Consider the following 22,306-nt stretch of genomic DNA (forward strand, 5'->3'; position numbering starts at 1 on the left):
AGCTATTTTTGGAAATCTCACATAGGTACCTTTGCATTTTGTCAAATCTGCTGTGAAAGTGTTCTTAAAACAAACATGTGCTGGGTCATCATCCGAGACTGCCATGACATGAAATATATGGCAGAATGCAGGTAAAACAGTACTGGAGACATACAATTCTCCCCCAAGGAGTTCAGTCACAAATGTAATTAACGCATTATTTTTTTAACTAGCATCATCAGCATTGAAGCATGCCCTCTGGAATGGTGTTCGAACACTGAAGGGGCAGGCATATGAATGTTTAGCATATCTGACACATAAATACCTTGCAATGCAGGCTACAAAAGTGCCATGCGAATGCCTGTTCTCACTTTCAGGTGACGATGTAAACAAGAAGCAGGCAGCATTATCTCCTGCAAATTTTAACCAAACTTGTTTGTCTGAGCAATTGGCTGAAGTAGGATTGAGTGGACTTGTAGGCTCTAAAGTTTTACATCCTATACCTGTCATCCTGCAAGTCATTCTCAAACTGATATTGGACCATGTCAAGCTCATTATCATTATCCCAGCATGCATGAGATGATATTGGTTTTCTAACCTCCCATATCCTTTCCTCTTCATCCCAACCTCCTGAACCAGCAGCATGGTCAGGTTTTGCATCCAGCACTCAGCTCCCTGCATTTCACAGCATGGATGTTGCATGGTTAGATGAAGGGGGAACAATGTTTGGAGGCAGTCCAACAAGTCCTGCTCAATAGTTGGAAACCTACACCAGAGTGGCCTTTTCAAACAAGTAGAAGCAGTTCTCAATATAGTTATTGGCCCAGAGAGTTCAACCTAGCTTGTATCCAGGACATCTTGGAGTACCTGTTTCACCTTCAGTCTTCTGGTCTTGCACTAAGTTCATTGAGAGTGCACCTGGCTGCAATTTTGGTGTTTCAACCACCAATACTGGGGAAGTCAGTGTTCTTGATTGCCATGTTAGTGAGATTCTTGAAAAAAGTCACTTGTCTCTATCTGCCAGTGAACGAACCAGTTCCTCTGTGGGACCTTAACCTTGTCCTAGCAGCTCCTATGGGGCCTCCATTTGAGCCTCTGGCAACTTTCTCTCCTTCTGTGTCAGAAAATTGACTTCCTGGTAACAATAACATCTGCAAAGATAGTATGTGAATTGCAGGTCTGGATGGCAGAGCCTCCTTACACAATTTTCCAAAGACAAAGTGTTCCCGTTTCTGCCCAAAGTGGTTTCTCAATTTCACTTGAACCAAGTCATGTTTTGCCAAAGCTTCATTTAACCCCAGAGGAGCAGCATTTTCACACGCTGAATTTCAGGTATTGTCTAGCTTTCTATGTGGATAAGACTAAACCCTTTTGTTCCTCACTCCGTCTTTTTGTCATATTCAGTCTGAATGAAGTCTGAAGCAGTCTCTTCTCAGGTGATCTCCAGGCAGATAACTTCCTGCATCATGACAGCATATGAAGTAGCTCAGACTATGCCCCCCACAGGGTGTGAGCTCATTCTATAAGAGCCCAGGCAACATCAGTTGCATTTTAAAGTGTTGTTCTCATTTTGAACATTTGCAACGCAGCCACTAGGTCCTCTGTACACATGTTTACAAACCAGTATGCCGTTACTACTGCATCCCACTCAGATCCAAACTTTGGGAAGGCAACTCTGCAGTCCTTGTTTAAATAGACTACAAGCCCACCTCCTATGGGCACTGCTTGTGAGTCACTTACACAGTTGCATCTACCTAAAGAAAACAAGGTTACTTACAGAAACTGTTGTTCTTCAAGATGTGATGCAGACATAGGTTCCACAACCCACCCTCCATCCCCTCTACACTGGAGTCTCTGCTTCTGACATTCAGTGCAAAGGAACTGACAGGAGACAGGGCAGCACCACCCTTATATGGCCAGAGGAGGGGCTAAGGTAATGAGAAGTGAGCACTGCCCCTACAGGTATTGCTAGGCAGAGTTCTCCAGCTCTGATGTGCTGGGCATACTAAGATACTAAGCACAGGAATAATCTTTGAACTAGCCCTTTTAAACGTTTTTTAATGTAAAATGTTCTTGGTTCTTATGTCAGAAATATGAACTAAACCCCAAAGAGAATCGACGGTGAAGGTCACTGAAATCTGTTGTTAAGGAGACAGTGTGAAAGTTGGAACCCTTTACAAAATAATCTTTCTTCTTATCTTGGAGAGCTCAGCCCTAGGACAGCTAAAGCTTCCTGCTCCATTTAACCACTGTGACTGGGTATAGGATGACAGGCAGTCTCATCCTGTAACTGGAACTAATTTCATCCAGGGCTTTAAAAAGTAATCACCAACACTGGAAATGATAACAACACAAGATCCAAAGCTGTCTTCACTGCCAAAAGAATGTGTTTTTCCAAGATTATTTACATGGGTTAGCTGTCTTGCTGTAAAATCCCAATGGAGACAAGGACCAAAGGGGTGGAGGGAGCTTCAGGCTGGGGGCTGAGGGATTTGAAATGTGGGAGGGGGCTGTGGTGAGGCATGGGGTTGGGGTGTGGGAGGGGTGAGGGCTCTGGGCTAGCGGTGCTGGCTCTGGGGTGGTGCCAGGGATGAAGTGTTTGGGGTGCAGAGGGGGCTGCAGGCTGAGGGTTGGGGCCGAGGTATTTGGAGTGATGGAGGGGGCAGGGGATTGTGGTGCAGGAGGGGGTGGGCCAGGGATGAGGGGTTCAGGGTATGGGAGGGGGCTCTGGGCTGGGGCAGGGGGTTTGGGTGCAAAGGGGGTGCGGGCTCTGGGCTGGGGCTGGAGATGAGGAGTTTGGGGTGCAGGAGGGGGCTCCAAGTTTGGGGAGGCTGAGGGCTGGGTCAGGGGGTTGGTGCTCGGGGTTGGGGCACGGGCTTACTTTGGGTGGCTCCCAGTCAGCGGCACAGCAGAGCTAAGGCAGACTCCCTGTCTGTCCTGGCTCCATGCTGCATCCCGGAAGTGGCCAGCAGCTCTGGCTCCTAGGTTGGGGGGGAGGGGCAGGAGGTTCCATGGCGTGCACTGCTCTTGCCTGCAGGCAACACCCCCACCCCCCGCTTCCATTGGCTGGGAACCAATGCTCAGGCAGCACGTGGAGCCCCGTGGCCCCCCTGCTAGGAGCCAGACCTGATGGCCACTTCTGGGGCTCAGCGCAGTGCCCCAGGACAGGTAGGGACTAGCCTACCTTAGCTCCGCAGCACCGCCGACTGGGCCGTTAAAAGCCCAGTCGGTGGTGCTGACCGGAGCCGCTAGGGTCCCTTTTCGACCAGGTGTTCTGGTCAAAAACTGGACACCTGGACACCTGGTCACCCTACCCTCGGGGCGGCTTGCATATATTTGATAAATTGTTTTTTCCAGAGACCAACAGACACAGAAAGGGGTTTTGTCATAAAAAGGCTGCATTTAAACTGACTCGGGGCCTTCTTTCTGATCCAGCAAATGGACTGGACCTTCTGTCCAAGAGAAGGCCCCAACCCTTGCAGAAGGGTTGGAAAGACTTTGGTCTTCTAGGGCCCCATAAGATTGATGGGTGACTCCTGGTGTGTTTGGTGTGGTGTTTGTATCTGTTTGTTGTTTTTATTATGTTTTCTCTGTAATACTTTTACCTTAAAAATAAATGTGTCTGCTTAGAAAGAGTTGTGTGGTAACTTGTAAATGCTGGCAATATACCATTTATAGCCCTCGGAGAGAATGCAAAGCACAGACCCTGGCCTTCAGGCAGATGGGCTTGCTGAGGATATTGCAGTGTAAGGCAGAGAGCTGTACAGCCTTAAGACTCCCTGGTCCAGAGGAAATAGGACAAGGGTCCCTGCCCAGAGATGGGTGATGGCTAGAGACTGGAGTTTTGATTGGGCACTCCTAGAGTGGATATTGGGGAGGAGGGGAAATTACAGGTGCAGATAGTCTGAAACTGCACACCTATGTCGTACTTCAGAATAAACTCTGAATCCTCATTTAGCTTTCCCCAAAACTGATTCCTCCAGACAGAGGTGCTGGAGCAATTTTTATAATGGGGGTGCTGAGAGCCATTGAACCAAACTCTAAACCCTGTATATGATGGAAACCACTTCAAGCCAGGGGGTGCGGTAGCACCCCCAGGACCCCTAGTTCCAGCACCTATGCCTCCAGAGAAGTTAAGATCCTATGAATGGTCTTAATTGCATTATGCTATAGAACCATAGATGAATATAATTTAATTCTTAATACTTTACATTTCAAATGCAACAGGTTTGTCTTGAGCTTACAGTAACTCTGACCTTTTCCTAATTCACATTAAAGACCTTTCCATCAGCTACATTTGCACAAGTGTTTTACACTCCATTTTCCTACTATGTTTTTTGGCTTACATTAGCCATTATGGATCATCATTTTTTGTTACATACTCAAGGACTCTGGACTTGCCATCTTGAATGAATAATATAACATGCTGAAGTTGCCATTTAAATGTCAGCAATGTCAAGCAGTCATGACAGAGGAACAGCATATGAGATACCACCGTTTTCCCCCTGAAGTTAGTGGCTGCTGTGGGAGCTCAGCACCTTGCAGAATTAGCTTCTGCTGTTTCAAGAGTCATACAAGTGACACAGACAATTATTTACCAAATAGACAGATACAAATAAGGCAACAGAGATAAGAGAAAGTAAGCTTAATAGAACACTGCATAAAAACAAAAGTCCAACAACAAATACATTTGTCATGCCTGAAGCTTCAACATAAGGAAGTGTGACAAGGGAGTGCAAGGACTTAATTCACTCTTCAATGTCAACAGGAGCTGGACATGCTCAGCACAGCAGCATCAGTCCCTAATTCGCATGTATGAGTTTGTATCTGTCTGGGCAAGTCTACACTTAAAATGCTGTAGTGCTCTAATGAAGATGCTCTATGCCGACAGAAGAGAGCTCTCCAGCTAACATAACGCTGTCTACACCAGCACATAGATCGTTAAAACTACATTGCTCAGGGGGTGTGGATTATTATACCGAAGTAATTGTGTAGTGTAGACCAGGGCTTAGTCTTGTTTCTCTGGTATCACATGGAGTAGGATCCTTTTCCTCAGCATGACAGTGCTGATGGAGAACAGAATGCATGGCAATTGTAAGGTAAGACTGGTTGCATAAAATAGGCAATTACTATATTATATCTGGCTGTGGAGTGGAATTACTTTCTTCCCATCAAACGCAGCTTGTTATGCATGTTATGTATGGCTGTTATTTTACATTATTTTTCAATAAAATTTTAAAAATGCCCCATTAGTGAGCCTGTGGGGAGTACTGAACTCAAAATAAGGAAACCATTATTTTTTTGCTCTCCCAGGACTTCATCTGGTGGTTGAATTTTCTGTCAGTACCAGAGAAAATGGGATTCTGTATGATATTGTACTGAGCTAGCTCTTAGAGCCTGAGGTTAAGCCATTCCTTTTCACCTAAGCCTCCTAAGGCATAGTTTTAAAAGTTTCCTGTATTATTTTAAGAAAGTCTAAAGTATATACCTTTTAAAAATAAAATATTAAGAGACAGATTTGGCCCACTCTTAGTCTGTGAGTAGCATTTTACTGTGTGTATCCCCTTTGATTACTTAGGGAACAAAATACTGCTCAGCATGAGTAAGGGGAATAGAATCAGGTCCCCAATATCTTAGTTTTCAAAGTAAATTTTATTAGTTTAAAATACTAAAAAGAAACTCTGAAAATTGTGCCATGTCTTTGAACAATTACTTACCACGTGCCCTGGGGGCTTGCTCAGTGTACCCACTGAATTTTCCCACTATCTGGGGCTCCCAAAAGAATGCATTCTGAGGCATTCACAGCAAACTTGGAAGTGGCCTGCAAACTCTGAGGAGTCATCAAGAAATTACTTTTTTTTAAAAGTCTGTTTAGTTTTTTGATTTTAGCTGAATGTCCCCACAGGCAGTTTACTGAGCTATTCAAACCATATCTGCATAGATAAAGTGCACATTTGATTTGAGGTTTCTTTTAATAATGTCTTCCTCCTCTGTAAGGTTTTTTGTTTTGTTTTGTTTTTTAAGTTCCTGATGCAATTAAAAACACCAGTGACTGTGGTAGCTTTAGCTGCAGCTATGATGGAAACTGTATTTGTTGAAGTGGGACAATGTTCACCACTGGTGGTGGAAAAGTAGGTGTTACATTTTTTTAAAGAAATGGTCATGTTACCCCTATTTTCTTTCCTTCCCTTAGTTTAGGTGACTCAGCTTCCCTTATAACTCCTGCCATTTTCTGGTCATCTGAATCAATATTTTCCAGTGACATTCTTACATGTATGCGACAGTCAAGAGATGCTCTTCTCACATACCAATCCCTTTGCCAGTCTTTCCTCCTCTCTCCTATATGTGCTAGTAGAAAACATAGTGCTAGATGGCAGATGCTGTTAGCACTTCCAGACTTTTAATATTAATACCTAACATTAGATACTGAATGTTACTAATGCTTATTAGTCTCACTCAAGGCCTGTTCTTGCTTCTATTTGAGTCAGCCTAGTCATGTCTTTAGTACCAAATCAGACCCTTAGGTTATGTCTATACTGCAATAAAAAAAACGTAAGGCACCAAGTCTCAGACCCGCGTCATGGTAGAGGCTGGCCTGGGTTAGCTGACTGCCGCTTGTGGGGCTGAGGCTACACAGCTAAAAATAGCCATGTAGACATTTGAGCTCAGGCTGGAGCCCTGGCTCTAAGACCCTTCTCCCTCGCATGGTCTCAGAATGTCTACACTGCTATTTTTAGCCCCACAGTCTGCGCATCGCAAGCCACAGTCAGCTAACCCAGGCCAGCCGCTACCGTGCCACAGGTCTCTCCTGGCAGTCTAGACATACCCTTAGAGATATTTATCTCTACACAAAGTAACTGAACACTGCACTTTTTTTTTTTTTTTTTTTTGCTGGAGGGGAGGAGGATCAGCAGAACAGATTCCTTTCTGTCACTTACAGAAGAGGATCGACCTAATTGCTGCCCACCCTGTTTAGTGGTACATGGTTTCCATGATGGGGAGGAAGTCTGAATTCAGATTTCAGCTCATGTGGCTGGGTGGGTGGGTGGGGGAGGAATTTACTAGGTCTAGTACCTCAGATGTCTGGGGATGCAAAGGAGCATACTATTCACCTCTGGCCCCAGCTTTGTCTCTCTCTCCCCTGCTGCTGCAGAGTGGCACTGCCTTTTTGGGGGAACCTGAGGTCTTAAGAACCTCTGACCCTCATTTCACCCTGGCCCAAGGTCTATGAGGTATCAAGCCCCTGGCAGCATCCCCCCTGCCCCACAGTGCACTTCTGCCACCTCTTCCTTGCTCCTCCTCCAACAAGATAAATACCCTGCTCTAGCGACAATGAAGACCCTATTCTTAAGAGGGCTTAAGAACCAATTGTGTTGGTTAGGAAGATGAACAAATCACCTGATTTCTAGTAACCAGTAACTGACACAATTCACTGATTCAAATGTAATTATAAATCCAACACAGATTCAGATTACTCTGTCTGCTCTCTGCACTTCGAGCAATGAACTGCCACACTCTAATACAAAGCGTTCCATAAATAATTTACTGAAACTAATTTACCCTTTGAAATGAATTTAACACTTTTTGATTGAGGTTTGGATCATTTCAGATGGCTTTTTGCTAATTATTTCATAACTTTTACCTGCAAACTTTTGTCAGTTTCAGTAACCGTCACACAAAACAAATAATTGTCATGTTCAAAATGGATTTTAGGATCAATGTTTTAATTACATTTTGTAAATTCTTCAGTGTAAATCAGAGATCTTACCAATGAGCTAACCTTGGGTGATTAGCTTCAGACTCAAGACCTTGTAAGGCTGGAATATCTATATAAAGCTCTTGCTGTTCTTTATGTAAAAACTTGCTGATTTATCAATTTCTGCATTTCTGCACAGCATGGAATATTTTGTTCTATTTTCAATTGTCTTGGTCAACTGACTACAAAGAGCACAAAATAGCAATACAAATCTGGAAAACATCTGCAAAAAGGATGCCTATATTTAAACATTGTATTTCCAATTTGAAAAATGTGTCTTTTGATGGTTTGTGTGTTTTTCCCTTAAGAGTTATATAGCAGATATATACAATAGCTTCTAGAAGGTCGTATTCTAGGTCTCTGCTATAGGTATATATGAGCTTGATAGTGCAAGTTGCTGAACACTTCTGGGAGTCACTGAACTTCATGAGCTCCTGTTGAATTCAGTGGGAGTTAAGGTGCTGAGCACCTTGCAGGATCAGGCAGTGTGGTGTATGTTACCAGGGAACGGAGAATAAAAAAACAATATGGACAGAGTTAAAAAAATTGGTCTTTTTTTCCATTTGCAACTCAGCTTGATGCTTTTTCCCATTTGTATTTCCATAAGACTTGGTTTGGTGAGGTTGTATATGTATTCTTTGCTGCAATTTCACTCTAATCGCAGAGGATAGCTGGGATAAATGGGGAGGGAACCACATAACATTTTAGATTGTTGACTGGAGCATGAGAGTGACATAATTTTTAAAAGGTGTTTACACGGTAAATATTTAAACCAACACTGTACCATAGGTGCTGACTCTGGGGCTGGAGCACCCACAGGAAAAAAAAAAAGTGGATGCTCAGCATCCACTGGCAGCCTCCCCAATCAGCTCCTCCCCCTCCCCCCAGTGCCTCCCTCCTGCCAGTGATCAGCTGTTCAGCAGCAAGCAGCAAAGGGGTAGGAATGGGGCAGGAAGAGGTGGAGTAGGGGCAGAACGGGAGCAGGAAGAGGCGGGGCGGGTGGGGGTGGAATGGGGGAGGGGTCTGGGGCAGAACAGGGGTCGAGCACCCCCCCAGCAACTCAGAAAGACAGCGTCTCTGCACTGTATTTTAGAAGGAACTTCAGTGTTTCTAATGTCAGAGTTACTTGAAAGAAAATAGAAATGTAATCACCTGTTTCATAACCTAAATAGCAAAGGACCAAATTCTCTCCCCTGCACAGAGAGCAAACAAACAGGTTTGGCACAGGGTGGAGAATCCTCCTAGAGAGCACCTAGCACAGCTGCTCCAAGCTCACTAATGCTGCCCTAAAACTGATGTTGCCTTTATTGTCAGCTGCACCATTCCCTTATGCTATGGAGTTGGCCAGTAGATCTGCATTATTATTGTTGCCTCTTTTTGACCCGAGTGTCTTATCAGAGTTTAGGGCCCTGAGGATGTTCCGGCTGGGGGTAGAAATTGACTATGGAGTCTGGAATTTTCATTTGATGCAATCTTGTTTGATTACAAGGAATATACAAACTCCTGCTTCTCCAACTGCAGGAGGAACCAAAACAAAAGGATAATTTCTTTGAAAATAGCCTCAAGCCTCTTTATACAACACCAGACGCAAAAACTCACTAGGGTCATACACTAGGCTTATACGCTGCTGCTTGGCTTTCTTGCTTTTTGCCTCTGTCTCTCTGCTATTCTCTGCACCCAGCTTGTCTTCTTTCTGTCTCTCTCACACACCGACGCACCCTTGGTCACAATACCCAGTGGAACACCTTCTGCACATGGTGCTAATTTCTGGGTAGACGATATGGATGTGTGGGAGCATGCCTCCCAGCTCAGGTAGACAGGCACACACTAACTCTGTTTGAGCTAATGTGCTAAAAGTAGCAGTGTGAACGTGGTGGCATGGGCAGCAGCATGGGCTAACTGCCAGAGTATATTGTAGGGTTGCCAACTTTGTAATATTTAAAAACCGGGCACTCCAGCAGGAGTGCCAGAACCTCCCTTGCCCCTCGCACGCCCCGCCTCTCCCCCTGTCACCCCATTGCTTGCTGCTTTGTCCTCTTCCCCATTCCCCTCTACCTGGGTTGGGAGGGACTCTCCTGCAGAGCCAGTACTGGAAGCTGTAATTGCCCGACACAGGTAGGAGGCAGCCCTGGCTGAGTAGGGGCTGGTGTGGGTGATGATCGGCACCTCCCCGCCTCCCTCACCTGCAGTAACTGGACTTCAGGTATCCAGTCAGATCTGACCGAACACTCAGCCCCCCCCCCCCCTTTTCAACTGGATTTTCCGGTCAAAAACCAGACACCTTGCCACTCTAAGTACATGCCGCCCAACTTCTAAGAGCCATTGAGTGGCTGGCCTGTGCTGCCATCCATGCTGCATTGTCTACACTGCTATTTTTAGCAAGTTAGCTCAAGCAGAACTATCATGTGTCTGTCTACCCATGCTGGGAAGCAAATACTCACCTTAAGTGTTTCTTACAACTATCTTAAGTGAAGGGTGCATTCACACATCAGTTTTACTGAGGTTTTAACTCAACCCGCAACAAGGTTTCACCCTGCTCACAATATTATTGATCTACCACCATGCCATGTATTAAACCACCTCTCTATACTGGTGCAAAAAGAGTCATGGTACAGGGGTTATGGGGTACAAGCTCTCATGCATGAACTCCTTACCACCTGCCCCCATCTCCACTGTGAAACTGTAGCAGTTCCCTTAAAATATCCCCAGAGGAGAAAGCAGGATTTGTCCCTCAGGAAACATTTACTGGAAAATAATAATAATACAAAATCGCTGTTTTTGTATCTCCATAAATATAAATGGTACTTTTGTCTCTTAATGACTGTTTCCATTTTACTGCAACTTCCCACCAAGGAGTTATGCGCTAAACATAATCAGTGGATGACTGCATGAGGGAGGCTGAAGTCTTTATCAGCTGTTTTAAAGCATTCTGTATTGAAGCTTCTGTATAACAGAATTTGTGTTACCTAGGTTGTGCTCTTCTTAAAGAATATTCAAGCTATCAGACCATGGTGTTTAGGCCTCTGGGTAGGACTTTACTTGTTCATGTGTTTGTATATAGGGTTAGGGAATCACTTTTTAACCATTTAATGGATCAGCACAAGCTTTTATATTCAGTCTACATACCACAGAATTCATCCACAAAAAGGTAGCCTTTACTAATGGACAATACATAGAAACTGGATGTATGTCTGACAAGTGTTTGGTAGGACTGTCTCATAATAGTCTTATTTTGATGCTTCTGATGTAGTAACTTCTGATACCCAAGGGATGTTGTTGACCTCCTTTGTTACAGAGTTTAAGGGGGCAAGGATATCACACATTGATTAAACACTATCAGTTGTTCCACGACTGTGGAATAGCCCAAAAGAGTCATCCCAAAAGTATGGATAGAGAGAGGTTCCCTGCATTACAGAAACAAAGTTCACTGATATAAATTAATAATCATTGGAAGAAAGAGAAGCCATCTGAGAAACTGTTTGAGAGGGAATTACAATTCCCCCATATACCAGCATAGTGCATTCCGCATTCCAAATGTCATGTAATATGCATAAAAATTTATAAACATATTTTGTACATTTTTATATATAAAATGTTTTATATGGCATCTTTTCACTCTGAAAGACAACAAACCCTTTCATATATAATGGACTAAGTCATCCTCATCGCTGAATGGAGATACCCCAAAATTCACAAATCTAGACCAGCGCCACTGAGGCCTAGTCCACACTAGAAAAGTTTTGCTGGTATAGCTATACTGGCAAAACCCTCCTAGTGTAGCTGCAGTTATACCAGCAAAAAAAAAAAAAAAAAGAAGAAGTGTTCTTGCCAGTATAGCTTATACTGGTTTAGCAAGCAAAATACATGAATGCTATGTTGTCTGGACTCTATGGTATCAGTCCCCAGCAATCAATAGGGGTAAATAAATTCAGCGCCAACTTCTATTAATTTACAATAAGCAACCAATAGTAATGGAATTCCAGGGGGAACTCAGGCATGAGGATTTCCCTGGAAATCTTTGGACATTAATTGGCCCAGATGGCCAAGCCCCCTAAGTATTACTCTTTCTCAAAGCCCAAGGACTCCTTCCTCCCCCACCCAGGCAGGAGTGATGATAATGAGTGAGATATGAGAGAGAGAGATAGTACGCTGTAATGCAAATACCTCAGGTTTCAGGGCTGCACAAGGATGGACACTGCAAAACAGTAACCGTATGGCAAAGGGGAAATTCTGCCTAAGTACAGATGTAGAGTAATACTTTCAAAAACACTGTAGTCCCACTTTCAACAATGATTAACAAATTTAGGAGCCAAAGTCTTATTGAAAGTCAATTTTGAAAATTAAATTTAGGGTCCTAGGTTACTTAATTGCTTTTGAAAATTATACCTGCAGTGACAAATCAAAAGCTATCTAGTATTTGCTTAAAGTCCTTAAATACTTTAGCATAGAATGGATAGAAGTGAATATATTGTTTTCTGAAATTAGGAGGACAAATTGACGTACGTGTTTCTTTAATATGCCTTTTCTTTTGAGGAAACCATAAATTTTCATGAAGTTGAATCTAAATCCAGGTATTTTAAATCACTTGATTCAGAAACATCTGGGTTTCCCCTCCTCCCCCTGGCAGTGTAACAATCACAAGGTGCATGGCAAAACAGAGCTTCACTCAATAATTCAAACTATGGCAGATCAAATGACTGTGAAAGTGAGTTCTGAGAAAAAAGAATGAGGAGTACTTGTGGCACCTTAGAGACTAACAAATTTATTTGGGCATAAGCTTTCATGGGCTAAAACCCACTTCATCGGATGCATGCAGTGGAAAATACAGTAGGAAGATATATATACACATAGAACATGAAAAAATAGGTGTTGCCATGCCAACTATAAGGAGACTAATGAATTAAGGTAGGCTATTATCAGCAGGAGAAAAAAAAACTTTTGTAGTGATAATCAGGATGGCCCATTTCAAACAGTTGACAAGAAGGTGTGAGTAACAGTAGGGGAAAAATTAGCATGGGGAAATAGTTTTTACTTTGTGTAATGACCCATCCACTCCCAGTCTTTATTCAAGCCTAATTTAATGGTGTCCAATTTGCAAATTAATTCCAATTCTGCAGTTTCTCGCTGGAGTCTGTTTCTGAAGTTTTTTTGTTGGAGAATTGCGACTTTTAGGTCTGTAACTGAGGAGGAGGTTGAAGTGTTCTCCGACTGGTTTTTGAATGTTATAATTCTTGACGTCTGATTTGTGTCCATTTATTCTTTTGCATAGAGACTGTCCGGTTTGGCAACACCCATTTTTTCATGTTCTCTGTGTATATATATATTCCTACTGTATTTTCCACTGCATGCATCCGATGAAGTGGGTTTTAGCCCACGAAAGCTTATGCCCAAATAAATGTGTTAGTCTCTAAGGTGCCACAAGTACTCCTCCTTCTTTTTGCTGATACAGACTAACACAGCTACCACTCTGAAATCTGAGTTCTGAGATTTACATAAGAGAATTGCTCAGCAAAAGCCATCAATCACTATGACAGCCAGCAGTGCAATTGTCCAGCTAATGTGCGGAGGTGTTGTAAATGATCAGAATCCCTTTCATTTGCAGATAGGCGGTAACTCTTTCTTTTATTTGAGTAGTAAGCACATCAGAAGGGAAACCTGATTTTTCTTTAATCCCTTAAATGTCTTTTTCTAAGACCAGTACTTACATGTGCTGATATTTAACACTGCAATTCTGGCCTGAAAATATGCGCTGTATAAAAATGACCCAGACTGTTTTTCGTGACATAGAAAAAAGTATGTGAAATGCACTAATGGTATCTACCTACACTTGTTGTTAAATGTGTTTTTACAAAATAGAGAGGAAAAATGGTATTGGGAAATACCAGTTTCTGTTCTAGTGTTACAGAAAATACAAAATATTTGTTACTTGAATAACAAATGGAAGAATTCCAAAATGTTGTGTTAATAATAATAATTATAATAATAATAATTATAATAATACTAATAATAATACTAATAATTAATAGTATTTCAAATCTGTTTGGAGTCAATAATTTTTAGTCTGCATTATAGAAATAACACACTAATCTTGAGAGCTTCTAAAATCATATCAGCTTTGTATATTGTCCGACATTAAATCTGGCGAGTCAATAGGGTAAAATGTCAGTGCAAACTGAAATGACTGCTACACAGTATGGTGACTTGCTCAAACATCAGACAGTGTACTAGGTTAGCAATTTTGCATAATAATGTGTACTTCGTAGTCTTAATCAGTAGTATCAGAAATGTTCACTGCAGGAGAAAGTCATCCCAGTATGGAGGCCTACTAAAGGCCCTATGCATTTTTTAAATATTTCTTAAATCTAAAGTGATTAAGGGGATGCATAGTCTTTTATGAGCCCCCTGCCCTGGGATAAATTTCACCCTGCTAGTAAAAGATGCACAGTTTAAAAATCATCTATATATTTTGCTCTTAAAAAAACTAAGAAAAAGTTGTTCCACTGAACTACTCATTTTTCTTCAATTAGCAGCATCTTCTTTGTAAAGTAATTAGGACCTTGGATATTAAATTTGGCCTGTATCATTAGCCATCATTGATGAAGACTTCATAGAACAGCTCAGGAAGGAAATTCCAAGCTTGTATTTGTTCTCTTGATCCTGGGCTGGATCTTCATTTAACTCAGAGCAGTATATAGGAATAATCTGCATGTTTGACTGTGGCGGGATTTTGGGGGAGAGGCAGGGGATATGGGATTGCTGGCAAGAATGAGCAGGAGAAACTTGCTGAGTTTTTGTAATGCTAATGTGCACTAGTTTGGAGGTTCTTTCCATAGTACAACACATTTTGGCCCAGTATGTCTCTTCACAGATTCCTGTGCACATTGCATTAAGGCTTCTATTCAACAAAGCACTGAAATAAATTCTTACCTTTTAAAGTATATGCTTAAATTAAACATATTTAAGCAAGTGCTTAAAGTTAAGCAGATGCGTAAGTGCTTTGCTGAATTAGAGCCAAATTCTACCATATATTGCACTCATGGAACTGAATTTTTACCTTTTGACTTTACTGGAAATTCAGTGGAATCCATTGCTATATAATGTGTGGGTTTTTTTGTTTTTGTTTTTGTTTTTTAAAATACCGGTAATAAAATTCCTTTCTTTGAAATTCTAGTATTATCTGCTCTGATCATTCTTTGACCTGTATATAGACTCCAGATACACATTTCTCATTAATAGACTCATCACTGTATCCATGAGCTAACAAGGGCAGCAAAAATAAACACTTTTTTTTACTCAAGTTAAATGATCTCTCCAGGTTGTTAAGCATCTTTATGTCTTCAATAAATTGGATGTTTTCAGTTCTTAAGCATGTTTTTTTTCAACCTAATTAAAGGTACTAAGAACTGATGTTTACCAGACTTTATGACAGCAGGAACATTTTATTGGATAATGTACTGGTACATTCAGTGAAACTTTGAAGCTAGTGGGTGAGATAACTACACTTCATGTAGGATAAATGTAAAAAGCAATTAAGCTACTTTATGGAATAAGATAGCTGAAACAATAGGAGTCACCACCCAAAAGGCAGGTCATGTGCAAGTCCACTCAGGAATCTGAGCTACCTAAGCAGAAGGGTTTCACTGGGGCTGAATGCAAACAAAGGAGCTGGGTACTGTTTGATGGAGCTGTGTGTGAGAGAGACAGAAGCAGCAGAAACTCCACGGAAGTGGACAGAAAGCTGTAGGAAGTCCCATCAGTTTCTCTCTACTAATGGAAACAATCTACAAGGTTCTGAATATTGGCTAACCGTTCAGGTCAAAAGGGATAACAGTATGTTAGGCAGAAAGGAGGATGAGACTGAGATGTCTATTTAATCACATTGAGATTTATTATTTTACATTTACCTAAGACTTTTGGGCCATTTAGGCACAGATGTGAGTATGGAGCATGTCACTGTAAACCAATTCATTATTGTCTTTTTCAGTCTGCTGATGGACAGAATAAAACAGTGATACATGATCATATTTTACCCTGCGAAATGGGCCATCCTGATTACCACTACAAAAGTTTTTTTTCTCCTGCGGATAATAGCCCACCTTAATTGGTCTCGTTATAGTTGGTATGGCAATACCCATTTTTTTCATGTTCTCTGTGTATATATATCTTCCTACTGTATTTTCCACTGCATGGATCCGATGAAGTGGGTTTAAGCCCACGAAAGCTTATGCCCAAATACATTTGTTAGTCTCTAAGGTGCCACAAGTACTCCTCGTTCTTTTTGCTGATACAGACTAACACGGCTACCACTCTGAAAATTTTTATAAATGGAACAGTAGTTCCATGCACAGAATAAAGATGGAATATGTTTCTAAGAAGAACCCCATTTATCTCAATTTAATTTTGAAGCCTATTTCTGGTGACCTGTGCCAGCATTACTAAAGGAAAATAACAAGTTTTAAATATGAAAATAGCTGAACCATATGTTGAATACTTTTTCTATCAGTTGCAAGACTGACCGAGCTTCTGACTAACCGAAGAACAGTGGTGTTTACACTGTCTTTAGTTGCAAAGCAAGAAACTGAGTGGCTTGTAGGAATTTATGGATTTTAAGTAAGCAAATATCTATGATTTAATAATACCTGTTAAAATATAGAAAACTAGAGAACACTAGACAACAAAAATAAATATCCCCAAAGAAATTCCAGAAATAGCAGTCTGTTGGGTTCATACCAGTGCTCAACATGCCCTCCAGCATCCCAGAGAGAAGGGCATAAAAGGGGGGCAGTCTCCAGTTCCTTCACTCTAGTTCTTTTGCTAAGACAGAATGTCTATTGCTAAGGACTTGGCAGTCGTAGGGAAGGAGGGCAGGTTGTGGAATACATGTTCACGCACATCTGAAAGAACCACAGTTACTGTAGGAAAACTGCTGTTCTTTGAGTGATTGTCCACATGTATTCCGCTTCTGGTGACTCACTCACAAGCAGATTTGTATTCTGGAGGTGGTGCTCAGAGTCTATTGGGATTATGACTGCAGGACAGCTCTGCCAAACTGGTTTTTGGATCTGGAGACCTCCAGCAAGGAGGTAGATGCTCAGTCTACTGCAATGATGACTGCCGGACAGATCTGCCAAAGTGGGCATGGGATTTAGAGCCCTCAAGCAAGCAGTAGTGCTGGGAGAAGCTGTCAGCTGAACTTCAGGTAGTTGCTCTACAAATCAATGAGATTGGGACACCCCACAGGGAATCAGCAGAGACTGCCTGAGCTCTGGTGGAATGGGTCTTAATCTGTCCATGTGTGTCTGTCTAAGTGGCCCATCATGAAGCATATTTTAACACAGTTTGAGATCCATTTTGACATCCTTTGGGTGAACATAGGTTGATCTTTCTTTATGTCAGGAAATGTAAGGAACAATCTAGGAGAGTTCTTAAATGGCTTTGTTCTGTGTATATAGTAAGAAACAGACCTGACAACATCCAACGGGTAGAGTTTAGCCTCTCTCCATTCGGCATGAAACTTGGGGAAGAAGACAGGTATATGGATCATCTAGTTAAGATGAAAGTCAGACACCATTTTAGGTAAAAACCTTGAGTAAGGTCTTAGTCACTGTGCCATTTTGGAATACTGTAGAAGGTGGTCCTGCCATGAAGGCCTCAATTTCTCCCATACTACTGGCTGAGGTTTTGTTCTCAGATTCATGAGGTCAGTGTAGCAAAAATGTCAGGGCCATGCTGGGCTATCATTTTCATTAGAGCTGTGTCTGGCTTGACCTTCAGGGGAATTTGGAGGGTGGGCATACGTGAGCCCTATTGAGCCTGGGATCAGAAAGGCATCTGATAGGGAAGTGAAGGATGTTCTGGATGACTCTGTGGCAGAGGAATGGTATTTCCTTAATGCTGAATGGGCTCTGGAGCCTGGAGAGGACTGGCATGTTACTGGGGTACTGTGGGAGGTGGTCTGGTCTGATGAACAGTCTTCTCACTTTCCAGTGCCAACAAATCACATTCAGAGCTCTCCAAAAGGAAGAACTTAAGTTGCAACTCCCTAGATTTTTGGCTTCTTTATGAAAAGGAACAGCATATAAAGTATTTTCATGGTGTATGTGTTTTTTCCAGACACAAGAGAAGTATTTTAGAATTCAGGTATTCCATTAATAGTTGATATACATGAATATTGACTTTAGAATATAAGATGGGACTTGAACTCATGTCCTTTGAAAAGACGGTGGTGTGAATGGTAAATAGTTTGAGAACCACTAACCTAATTAATACATCATGATTGACACTCACACATAAATTACATTTTAGGCCTGGTGACTTACAGATATAAATATTAAAGGTCTTTACATTAACTCCTGCTTTCTGAATTTAGGTGAACCAGGTGCACAAGAATGTCAGGAAAGAGGGATTTAAGCAAAAATGAATATTGTACCCAAAAGAAGAATAGAACTATGGTCTGTCAAAAACAAATTCATGTTTATGTAGCACACTAATAAAACAGATTACATTCAGAAATAAGTATGCAATATTAGTGTAGCATCAGTTTTGTGACTACTCAATAATAGCTAATAACAGCTAACCAGTAACCAGCATTCCTAGAGACCACATTATGTAATCTCCCTTCATTAAATATTTCCAGAAATTAAGTGCTGAAAGTATTTGTAATATTCCCAAAATGTCCCCAGAATGAGAGTCTCTATGCAAAACCATATATCAATCATTCATATAAGTGATAATGTCATAGTAATAACAGTACAGAATTGGTTTAGACTTTTGCAAAAGAAGTGTGATCCACATTTTGTCAGATTTAATAATGTAGTAAACAAGATTCTTTATCTTAACACTTTCATGTTTTAATTTAGTACCCAATACTGATAAATAATTTAAAGTAACAATTTGCTTTGCACTAATCCCTGGGTATGAGTTTACAGTAAAAGTGCTGTCTGTTTAAAAATAACCAATAATCATAGAAAATATAAACAGCAATTCTAGAGTGATACAAAGTAGCAATATTTACATTGTTCTCTTTTTATTATTCATACTTCAAACAGGAAATTCTACAGCTCAACAGACGCTTGCAGTTTGTTCAGTTGCCAATGAAGGTCTCATGCACTACATCTTTTGGGGGGCCAGATCCCATTACCTAGAAGTCAATTTGGATTCACCATTGACTAACATGCAAGTAAGACTGGACACTTGACTATCAATACTTGGTATCAGAATAGAAAAAGAATATTTCAGTGTTTTCATGTGATTTTTTTTTAAATTGACATTGCTACTACAAGTCCCTGCATGATAGGATCATGTACAGGTATATTAGCAGCTATGATTTACTACTGCAGTAAAGATGTTGTCCAATGAAAAATGACTTGCCCACAGATAGATGTCCTCTGGAGGTATTAATTTAGCATGTTATAATGAAGAGCTTGCTGATGATGATACACAGTAGTTTAAATAATAAAAATAGCATTTTTTAAAAAAGAAAATGTTTTATTACTTTAATTTGGGGGGGAGCACTTTCCAGTATTTGATTTACTTGACACACACACAAAACCTTTTCATGATTTAGAATTAAACCTGCATGTTGTCCTTGAAACAATACAAATGAGAGTACTGTATTGGTCCTCAGATCTATGTCTACCATCCTGACTGAAGAAAAAAAGTGCACCTACAAAACCATGTAAGTTGGATGGCAAAATATGTAGAATTATCACCAGCAAACACTGTTGCTACCTTAGTGATTCTCAACTATTTCCATAATATGACACCATGTTCCCACAGAGGAAAAATAGTTTGGGACCTTCTTATCTAGCAAAAAATAAAGGTGGTGTGGGGGAGATGATTACAACTTTCCTACAAGTCCTGACCCTCAGGTTGAGAATCCATGGACTACATGATATCCATGTATTAACATAGAGGAATGGTCTGTTGTGTTACCATAGTTGCATGTATAAACCAAACAACGACTGGCCTGTCACAATGTAGATATGCCCTAAGTCAGAGGTTCTCAACTTTTTTCTCTTGGAGGGTCCCCACCCCACACATACTATAAAAACTCCACAGCTCACTTCTGCCACAACAACTGTTTTTCTGCATTGCTAGGGGGTAGCAAGCAGGGCAACGGCCCGGGCCCCCTGCCACATGGGGCCCCGCAGATCTAAGTTGCTCAGGCTTCACTTTCAGCCCTGAGTGGCAGGGCTCAGGGTGCTGGGCTTCAGTCCCTTGCCATGGGGCTTCAGCTTTCTGCCCTGGGCCCCAGCAAATCTAATGCTGGCCCTCAGGCCCAAGGCAGAAACCTTGGCAAGCCCCCTGAAACCTGCTCGTGGTCCCCCAGGGGACCCCGGACCCCGGTTGAGAACCACTGCCCTAAGTTACCATATGTCAGTGCTAGACTGAAGATCTCACTGTGGGTGCCTGAGCCCCATGTAGCTCTGTAATGAATGTATATGATCAGTATAGCCTCTCACAGGGAAAGTTTTAATGTCTGACGTTTCAAATGCAGAATGTGACTGTTTCTGTGACTTAGATGAGATTTTTTTTTTTAATTTAAATTCCTTATGGAAAAATTTGATAGTCACATTGAGTTTAGTCTTGTAACTCTCATACACTTAGAGAAGTCAAATACATAGTGTACCAATATACAGCAATGTTTAATTGCCTCTCTCACTCAGCACAGTGTGCAATAATTCTTATCTGTTGTACACCAGGAGGAATCCAGAAGCACAATACAATTGCAGTGCACAATAAATGTCAGTGCTGTTTCTTTCTTTAGGCCACTAAAAGTTACTACTCTGCAACTTGTGTTTTCATCTTCAGTGGAGAGCTGCAATATAGCAGCATCAGTGTCTACTAGCAGGGGCGCTGGGCATTCATAAATCAGTGCAGCTCTGACTGCTAGAGAAGCAAAACGGGAGACCGACCCCATTGCCAATTTTCCTGGTCTAAGGGTGAGCACTTCAACCGGTCAAGTCAGCCTCCTTCACTGTTTGGAAGATACAAAGCAGCTTGACTGTCCCCTGAAGGAATCAAGATAGTTTCTCTCCTTTTTGGATGAGTGTCTGTCTCTCTATATATACACAGGCACTCAGACATTGGTTCTGTGTGTGTGTGAATGTTTTCTTGTTATACATGGGCTAAGACTCTCTGTGCTATTTGCTATTTACATAACTCGGTAAATAGTAACAGGTCCGACGTTTCTAGGAATTTCCCTGTAGAAAATGGAAGAAGAGGGATGGTCGTTAGCATACCCCTGCTTCCCACCCCCACCCCTCTTTTGTCTCCCTCTGCCGTGTTCGCAGAGCAGAGCTGAACCCCAGACTCACCTGTCGTCGTTCTGCCATCCTTGGTCTCCCAGCAGCAAATCCCGAAACCTGTACCTGGGAGGAAGAGGAGGCACCTCACTCTCCAGATCCACCATCCTACCCTGGCAGCCAAAGCCTCTCCCCCGCGGCTCAGATAGCAACAATCCGACAAGGAAGCAGGAAACCGAACGGGTTGCCCCAAGCCAGTGCCGGCGTTAAACACACAAAGGCAGAGAGCAGCCTCGAGTCCTGTGCTGGGAAGGGGACGCTCCACAGCATCTGAACCAGTCCCAGCCTCTCTTGCAGAACGGAGAACGAGGAGAACCGGGGTCGAAAGTTATTTTCTTGCAGCCGCCGCTGTTCGCAGCCTTTCTCTAGGAAGCAGGTGCGGCGGACAGGCAGGGACCAGGGCTGCGTTAGATGCACACACAGCTCGCAGGCTCTGGGTTGACAACAAAGAGATGCCTGCCATACGCAGCCATGCAAATGATATTTGGAGCTGCCGCTGGCGGGCCAACCAATGCGATTAACTCTCATTAGCATAGCCCAGAGAAGGTGAGGGGAATCTATCATCGCCAACCAATGGGATTAAATATATTAGCATAATGTGGCTGTGGGATTTTCTCAATCCCAGACACAGGGCTGGAGCAGCAGCAGAGCCCTGTGGATGCAGGTATAGTCTCAGGGATGCCCAAAAGTCTCCTTCAGAGAGAGGCATTGCAGCAGATATGGATATACAGGACACGTGTAACCATGCCCATCCCTACCCCAGGCATACCCTAGGATACCAGGGGACCTCTACACCCAGGCTGGCACAGGGGAGGGGCAGAAGCTGGGTGTGGCCAGGCTGGAAGATAGAGAGGAAGCACCTGGACGGACCTGTGTCCTGCAATACAAACTCCCTTAAGGGACTAGTTAAATTGACTGTGGGGTTTCCTAAATGTCCACCCACAATTCCCAGAAGGGACAGACATTTTCTTCCACAATACCAGCAAAAGCCTTATGACAGCAGCACAGTTCCTGGGGGATCTAGGAACCATGGGGTGCACTTCAAAATCTTTCTCTCACACTAATAACTCTAATGTCAGTGTGGATACAGGGTGCTTAGATACTGCAAGGGACTGAATTGTTCCTTTGCAATGTGGTTGCATGCTCCTAAGTCAAACAAGTGACTCAATCCTGGTAAATCTGTAGTGAAGACATACTCATAGGGGTCACTGCACAGGTTAGTCCCTGAAGGGAGGAGGCACAAACTGCCTCCCCTTGATTCTTT

General features: G+C 42.3%; 1 protein-coding gene across 1 annotated transcript in view; it reads right to left on the minus strand.

Annotated features, from left to right (window-relative positions):
• LOC113407282 (potassium channel subfamily T member 2-like) overlaps positions 1-21,364 on the minus strand; it is a 299,061-nt gene extending 277,697 nt beyond the window's left edge. Inside the window, exon 1 of the mRNA XM_026655611.2 lies at positions 21,055-21,364. Within this exon, the coding sequence (XP_026511396.1) occupies positions 21,055-21,149 (95 nt within the window). The 5' untranslated portion in view covers positions 21,150-21,364. The remainder of the gene's footprint in view (positions 1-21,054) is intronic.
• Positions 21,365-22,306: the final 942 nt, after the last annotated feature.

This window comes from Terrapene carolina, unplaced genomic scaffold (assembly GCF_002925995.2).
Source record: "Terrapene carolina triunguis isolate 2854851 unplaced genomic scaffold, T_m_triunguis-2.0 Scaffold210, whole genome shotgun sequence".
NCBI lineage: Eukaryota > Metazoa > Chordata > Testudines > Emydidae > Terrapene > Terrapene triunguis.